Genomic DNA, 8,072 nt, shown 5'->3' with positions numbered 1-8,072 from the left:
AAAAGCGCGCTCGTAAAGGAGCCATCGCGCGTGCCGATGCAGCCGCTCATAATGCAGACAGACCTAGAGAGAGAGCGAGAGAGCGAGAGAGGTATGGGTGGGGTGCGCTCGCCCGGGCGGGGACGCTGGAAGATGGCGTCGGCGGTACAGCGGCGGTGGCGATGGACCTCGCGCGCGCAGCCTCCCCACCCCTCCTCAAGAAAGCGAGAGGACAGACCGGCGCACGATTTTCTCGCTGACGAGCTCGAGCGCCGAGAGAACGTAAGCGGCCCGGAATCGCCGCGGCGGCTCGGCGTCGGGGGAAGGGAACGAACGGGCGAAGCTAAAGAAACGAGGGAATAAAGTCGAGAAGCGGCGCGGCGTCCAAATCGGACGAGTAGAGGAGTGGCGCTTTGGTCAGGCGCGCCATCGGAGCAGCAGTTCGACGAGATGTGTTCGTAGAACCGCGAGGTTCGCGAGCCTTCGGGGTGTACAGCGCGGCAGATCAGCGCAGCAGACTGACAGCGGAGAGAGGAGAGAAGCGCCCCGGCGGAATCTTGTAGCGGCGGCTCGGGCGCGCACACGCAGCCTCCGCGAGAGCCGCGTAACGCGCAAGCTCGTCTCTCGCGCGATCGCCGCCGCCACCGCCGCTGCCGCCATCCTTGCCCCGAGGGTACCACTCTCTCTCTCTCTCTCGCTCTTTCGCTCGCTGGTGTCGCCAGAGAGGAGGGAGGGCGCCGCGCGCAGTTGTGCCCCGTGCGTGCATCGTGTGTGGATCAGTTCAGGCCGACGAGGCACCGTCGCACTGCTCTCTTCGTGTTTGTGTGCCTTCTCCTATATTTTTTGCTCTATCCTCCTCGCTTGTGTGTTGCTCTCGTCCTTTCATCGTCGATTCACAAGATCAAATCGTGTCCCCTTCGCTTGCAACGGGAAAAATCCCTTCTCCGGCAGTTGGCTTTCCGAGTGCAACGAACAAGTCGACTTGCCCGCGGTCCCATCGATCTTGAGTTTCGACGTTCGCCAGTGCACGATCTGAAGCTTGCTCGCGCGCGCTCTCGGTGCGTTCGGAGGAGGAGGAGCAGTTGTGGTCGACGCGCGCACGCAAGAACCATTGCATCTTTTCCCTCTTCTTCTTCCTCTCTCTCTCTCTCTCTCTCTCTCTCTCTCTCTCTCCCCCTCTTGTATGGTCCACACCTTGTTTTAGTAGTTAAATAATAGAAATTTGCGATCGTTCAAGTGCAACGACAAATGTAGTGACGATGATGACAATGGCGATGGCAATGATCGTCGGACTCATTCGGATTAAAAGCTGACCAATCTCGTCCGAGCATTATGCATTTTTAAAAGATCAATGAGCTCGAAACGTTGCCGCTTCATCGATGTCGACCGTGGCATGAGACAATTGGTGCGACGGTCTGGATCAATCGAGAAGAGCGAAAAACGGGACGGCAGTGCGAAATTGCGATCTTTTGCGCTCACCTCGTGATCACTTCACGCGAGAAGCCCGAGAGCGAGTGCGAAAGAAAGTAGGGCTAGGTCGTCTCTGGCGGCGAGACGAAAGATGGATTCGTCCGAGTAAGTCGAGAGGCCACTCGTCTCTCTTTCTCTCTCTCTCTCTCTCTCTTTCTCTCCGATACGTCCGCGCTCTCGCGGAACACGACAGTCAGACGCGGGACAAGATAGAGTAGTGCTTTTGTCTGACAATAGCAGGAGAGAATAAACGGGGTAGAATCTCATCTGGTTCTGGCACGGAGCGTGAGAGAAAGAGAGAGAGAGAGAGAGAGAAAGAGAGAGAGAGAGAGAGAGAGAGAGAGAGAGAGAGGTGGGAAGGTGTGTATGCGCGCGCGTGGGAGTGAGAGCAGCGCGATCGGATCGTCCCCGAGAGCGCGAGAAGAGAGGGAGAAGAGGGAGAGGCGACGGGCAGTGTCGCGTTCGCGGGACCACGGGTGATTCCACTTGCACATAACCTCACTTTTTTCTCTACCCCCCCTCCTCCCCGTCTCTACCCTAACTCTTTTCCTTTTTCTCCCATTCTCTCTCTCTGGCTTCATCGGCTTCGCTGCCACCCTGCCTCTAGCCAACTGACGGCGTCGCGCGCGCACGCACGCGAGCGCGCATCCTCGATCGCGACGGGGCCTCGCGCTCGCGGACCCGCGGACGGACGGGGGATCCCGGTGCTCCAATTGCGTAACGTTTTTGCAGGACGTAAGGGCAGCCGTGTGCGCGTACGTGGCGAGCAGCAGTAGCAGCAGCGACGTCGCTCGGCCCCGTCTGTACGCGCGCTAGGCGTATATATGCGCATCGCGAGTTGCCTGGTGCGTGTGTCAGAGCCAGTGACGACAAGCGTGAACCATAAAACGGCTACTGGCGCGAGGTGATAGCGGATAAGCCAGCAAGACACAGGGGAGCAGTGGCGCAGCTGCAAAAAGGAAGAGAGACAGTCATTGGCTGGGCCTGCTCCGCTCGCGATCCTCCGTCGTCGAGGGGTGTGTCGAATCATCAGCAGCAGTAGCGGCGGCGGCGGCGGCGGCGGCGGCAGCTGCTGCAGTGAAGCTAGCATCAGCTAGGCAGCCCCGGCGGAGTGCTCCTCGGCGCGGCCGTGTGCGGTCTCCGTCAGTCTCGAAAGTGGTTCTTTTGTGCGGTGGAGTGGCGTCGTTGCGGCTGCCGAGAGCGAGATCGGCAAAAGTGTGCGCGGCAGTGCAGCCAGTGGCCGCTGCGCGTAAGCCCGGGCAAGTGCGACGAGAGTGCGAGGAAGGAGGCAGCCAAGGCGCACCGAGACCGAGCCAGCTACTGGGGCAGTGGTAGTAGTGGCGCCAAGCAGCAGGTGACGGTGGAGTGGCGCAGGCAGAGCGGCGCTCGGCGTCAGGATGCAGCATGAACCTCGTTGCCCTGGCCTGCGAGCTGACGAGCCGCCTCGGCAGGGGGACTGCTGCGCGCTGCCGTGGAACAAGACAGCGACAAAAGCCAAGGAGCGGCCAGCCGCGGCAGCAGCGACTCATCGCCGTCGTCGCCGTGCCACCGACGAGCCGCCGCCGCCGCCGCCGCCGCCACCGCCGCCACGCGGGCCCCGGGTTCGCCACCTCAGCGCGGCTGCACCCAAGGCGCCAACATCCCCACACAGCCGCCCAGGCCGCAGCGGCAACCTCCTCGGCACTCGGTACTCCACGAGCCCTCGCATCATCGACGGGGCGCGCGCCGATCTCGCCGACCTTCAGGTCAGTACGCCCGCTCGTCGCTGCTTGCTTGCGTCTTCGTTTCGTACGGCGACGGAAATACAAGAAACAGCGCTCGAGGCTCGCCAATACGCGGCGCGCCCAAACTTCGCGCGACTCTCATTTCGGTCATTGCCGAAGCCTCCGTGCTCGACAATTTTATTTTTCGCCGCCGTATCCTCGGCCAATCGAACGCGAGTGCTGCGCGACTCGTTACGACCCATTATTTGATCAAGGCTTGGCTATGGACAACAAAAGATCAATCGGCGTTCAGTGAAATGCGACGCTGGATATACTCGTCGCGAGGCTTGGTTCGGTGCATCACAAGCTCGGCAGAAGCTAGCTTTGCACATCATCGACCGCTCGGAAAATTCCATTCGAATTTCGAGCCAGCCACGCGTGCGCGCGGTGCAATCTTATTTTGCGCTCATTTGGGCTATCATGATTGATTGAGTTGCATTCTGCATTATCCACTGCAATTTATGAACGAAGGAAGTCAGCGGTGATATGTCAAAAAAAAGGGTGCACTTGTGTGCAAGGCTAATTGCTTTTTTTATTGTGCGTAGAGATCGGTGAAATAAAAAAGTAATGTTATCCGTTAGGTAAATTTCAATCATGTGCATAAACTTATAAAGCATTGAGAAAAAAATAACATGTCGTTCCATTTAAAATATTATATATTCTAGTACAAAATGTATTAAAAATTGAACATTCTTAATGAATAACTGACTGAGAAATAAAAAAATTTCTCTTATATTTTTAGTAGACTGCGAGTTTTAAAATTATCTTCCATTACTACTAAGTAGATTATCCTTCAGTCGAGAGCTCAGATGAATGTTAACTTATTTATCTCAATCATGTATGCAATACTTTTTCTGATTTTGAGCTTTGATTATTTCTTGGAATCGCCAGGCGTTGATGTAGATATATAATTATCAAGTAGGATGAGCATCTACGTTGCGATTAATAAAGATAAAGTGTACGCACAGTCATGAACGTAGCGTAGAAAACACGTTAGACTGCTGGACCAAGGGACGTTCGCTGATAATTGCAGGTGCAGATCGCCGGAGTTCGCGGGCCGCCAGGCGTCTCGCCGCTGGCCGAGGATTGCAGCAGGGCTCGGGCAGCAAGGCAGGGGAACTTCTAAGAGCCCCGCTAACCCGGGCCTCGCCTCAATTGGGCAGCAGCAAATCCATCAGCTGGCGCTTCGGCCCGGGACGCTCTCGACAAGCGGGGCTGACGACCACTCGATCACCGAGCGAAAAAGCACGACGTCAGCAGCGTCACCGTCACTACTTGCATCGTTATCATTTGCACCGCCAACACCGTCATCATCATCGTCCCCCTTCCCACGCCGTATCGTCGACATCGCCAAGCTCTCCGAGGCGACCACAACAGCAGCAGCGGCAGCGCCGGCACCGGCGTCGCCTCGTCCAGGAGGTGATCAAGACCGGGCGACTCGAGCTTGCCACCAACGACAGCATCATCACCAGCGATGCGGCTCAGCTGCAGCAGCAGTGCACGAGGCAACAGCAGCGCCAACAGCACTCGCCTAGACCGTCGTCGCCCATGCGACTCGAGGCTCGTGCAGCAGCGAGCCGCCGAGGAGCCACGGGACCAGCAGCAGCAGCAGCAGCAGCAGCAGCAGCAGCGACGGCCACGAGTAGCAAGACTAAGCGGCGCGACTGGAGGGACGGCGGCGCCAACAGCCTCAGACGCTCAGTCACTGCCTTGGACGGGGGCTCGAGGACGCCTGCCGCTGCTCACAGCACTGCCTTCCGGAGGAGCAGCTCGTCGTCCCTGAGCCGCAAGTCGCCGCCTTGGCCGCTGCCGCCACCGCCGCCGCGACGCTACCGCCTCGTGCTCTACCTGCTGGCGACGCTGCTGCTGCTGCAGGCGCAGCCGGCGCGCCACTTGGCGCTGGCGGCCAAGGCTGCCGAGGGCAGCGACGGGCAGGCGCCGAGGAAGCGCCAGGCGCCACCGCCGCCGCGGCACCCGTACAACGAATACACCTGGGAGCTGAACCAGCTGAACCCGTGGCTGTCGGCGTGCGACCTGGCGGGACCGGCGCCCACCGACCTGCAGGGCAGCTGCCAGGGCCCGCACGACCAGCCGAGAGTCTGCCCGGGCGAGTGCAGGAGGCCGCGCAAGCAGCAGCGGTCCTTCGGGCCCGCGGAATTCGACGAGGTGATCGAGGCCTGGGCCCGCGTCGACAGGCTGGCTCGGGGCGACGGCGGCCCGGCTCCGAAACAGTGCCTTTTTTATCTCGAGGACGCGCACAAGGCGGCCGTCTGCCGGGAGGACTTCGGCCTTGCGGGCAACCGGGCCTATGCCTCGCCGCCCGAGAACCGCTTCTGGTTCTTGAGCGGCATCCGCCTCAAGCACTGCTGCGAGCACGCCGTCGTCAATGCCCTGTCGCCCGGCAGAGGCGGCACACTCGAGGCCGTACTCGCCGGTGGCGATGCCTGCGCACGCGTCCTCGACACCATACTGCAGGTCGATCTGCTTGCCGCTAGACTGCAATGCGAGTTCGAGGAGGTGCTCGTCCGCTACGACTGCGGACAGACCTACTCGGTCATCCACAACTGCACCCACTGCAAGGTCAGTCGCTAACTGCGCCCTCGACTTCGCTTTCCCTCGTTGCCGCCGGCCCGCGACCAACGGCACTCGCGCGCGGCCTTTTCTAGCCGTCCGGGGGCTTTGTTTATGCTCGACTCGCTCGGTCAAGAGAGGCCCGGCGCCTCTCTCGACGGTTTTTTTCCTCGACCGAGAGAGAGAGAGAGAGAGAGAAGACAATGCCAGTCGAGAGGCTCTCGCTCAAAGGGCTGAAACTTCATTGTGCCGGCATTGCGCTAGTGTTTTGGCGTGAAGGAGCGGCGGTTTAGTCCCAGCCAAATTGCCGCGGACTTTTGTCGATAATTGGCTGATAGAGAGCGAGAGAGAGAAAGGCGGAGGGGGTGGCTTGGCGTCTATCGGAACTCGTTGTTGCGCCGATAATCCCACGCTTATGGACAGTAGTCGCGAGCGAATCATTGATAATTGTTTTCCTCGGTCTCTGAATAAAAAAAAAATTAATCGCGTACGACTGATTATTTCGCGAGGTAACGACTAATTGGATTCGCTCTCGTTGACAAAAGAGAATAAAGGAAAGAAAACGAGTGTTTCTCTCTGTTATCGAAGCGAAGCTCTCCTTTGTAATCGATAAGTAGGTAATGACTTCCTTGACCTCGCCACAGTTTATCTTGAATAAGGAAGAAGGAAAAACGCACTACGGAGCGCCCCGAGCCACCATGGCGCCGGATCTTAATTACACTTGATTCGTCAAAGCACCATTTCGTCGCTGCGGAACAGAAAAAAATTAAGCTACGCATTGAGGCTCCTTCACTCGATTCTTTTTGAGGTCAAACGAGCATTTAATTTACCGAACGAATTTTAATTAAATGAAGCGTTCTTTCGCGAACAAACACTACGATAGACTCGACCTTAATCTTCTTGGATTTTCACTGTAACATTTTTTAGATAAAACTGAGATTTCCCGCATTCTTTTCCACTGAGCTTTCTTGAACGAAGAGTTTTCAATTTTCACGGGTTATTAATTGTCCGTGGTTTTGAAGTGGTAGATATGATTTGTAGCTGTCGCTCAGAGTTCAAAGTGATTCAAAAGCGCTTGTTAACTAGTTGAAAAACAGCCGCAATTGCTGCCGCGCCTTCATTCAATTTGAAGCTGAATTCCATGAATCTCGAGCGCTTGCTCGCACTAAAGTTGACTGAAATAAAAAAGAAAAAAAGAAAAAGGAAGAAAGAATGCAGTCTGCAAAGAACACGTTGGCGGGAAAAGTGGCAGCGTGTGCGCTAGGCTCGAAAGAGAGCGTGCACATCGTAAAAATAATTCGTAATTAAAGAGATAAAGGTACTCAGATACAATCCTTTCCCTATCCCCCTCTTTGGTTCTCTGTTTGTCCCCCTCTCTCTCTCTCTCTTCTCTCTCGCTCTCGCATTTAGGCGCTTGCGCCAGCTTCCGAAGCTGGTCTGACCCACATTCGTCGGGGGGTGCGCGACACCGTTTTTCTTGCCCACTTCGCGTATTTATGGCGCCACGCGTCCTTTTTTTTCTCCTCCCTCTGACTCGCGAGTTAGAAGAGGCAGGAAATTTCACTGTGAAATTCACTGAGAGCTAAATTATTTCTCCCGACATTATATTCTTTTATTTTTACAATTGAGTTCCACACAACTTTTTGCAATGAGAGGGAACTTGAAGAATGCGAAAAATATTTTTTCACTCCGTAGGATTGGTGAATTTCAATCCTCATTAGGTAGTACTAAAAATTTACAGTGGGGGTTCGTAATTTTCCGATCTGGAGCTTCTCCCAGTTCGCAATTTCTTTTCTCTTGCTAATGAGTTATCGAAGCTGTATTGCTTAACATTAATTTTTATGGTCGACGAGGGATTAACACTCGAACTACGGCCACAGAAAGGTATCGATCATTAATTACGGACTGCAGTATTTCGGTATTTAAAAGTAGAAAAGGAAAAAATGGTCTGACAATGCAATAATCAGAGGTGACCTAAAACTTTGGCAACGAATAGTCGAAACAAGTAAGAAAAAAAAATAAAGAGAAAGAAGGGCGACGAAAGTAAAAACCGCAAGCCTCAACACTGCTCATTGTGGCAGCATTGTTTCGGGCGCAATCGGGCCCACTCGATCTTTCTCTTTTTCGCTCCCCTCCCGTGGCCGTGTCTCACTATCTCTCTCTCTCTCTCTCTCTCTTCTCGCTTTGACAGGGATTTTTAGTCGGTCGCGGCTTGAGAGTCGCCTCGGGCGAAAAAATGCCTTGCGCTCGTGCGCTCGTACGTGCTTGAGTGGACGCTCTCGTTCTCGA

General features: G+C 55.7%; 1 protein-coding gene across 3 annotated transcripts in view; it reads left to right on the top strand.

Moving 5' to 3' along the window:
* The first annotated feature begins 424 nt into the window (after positions 1–424).
* LOC131669501 (uncharacterized) overlaps positions 425–8,072 on the top strand; it is a 54,627-nt gene continuing 46,979 nt past the window's right edge. Inside the window, exons 1-3 of one of the 3 annotated variants that reach the window (XM_058944413.1) lie at positions 425–1,554; positions 2,182–3,194; positions 4,246–5,792. In XM_058944413.1, the coding sequence (XP_058800396.1) occupies positions 4,761–5,792 (1,032 nt within the window). In that variant the 5' untranslated portion in view covers positions 425–1,554; positions 2,182–3,194; positions 4,246–4,760. Of the gene's footprint in view, positions 3,195–4,245; positions 5,793–8,072 lie in introns of all 3 variants that reach the window. The other 2 variants (XM_058944412.1, XM_058944411.1) reach the window with 2 other exon arrangements.

This window comes from Phymastichus coffea, unplaced genomic scaffold (genome assembly GCF_024137745.1).
Source record: "Phymastichus coffea isolate CEN01 unplaced genomic scaffold, Cenicafe_Pcof_1.1 PCOF00094, whole genome shotgun sequence".
NCBI lineage: Eukaryota > Metazoa > Arthropoda > Insecta > Hymenoptera > Eulophidae > Phymastichus > Phymastichus coffea.
This window is presented reverse-complemented; position numbering and strand designations above follow the sequence as displayed.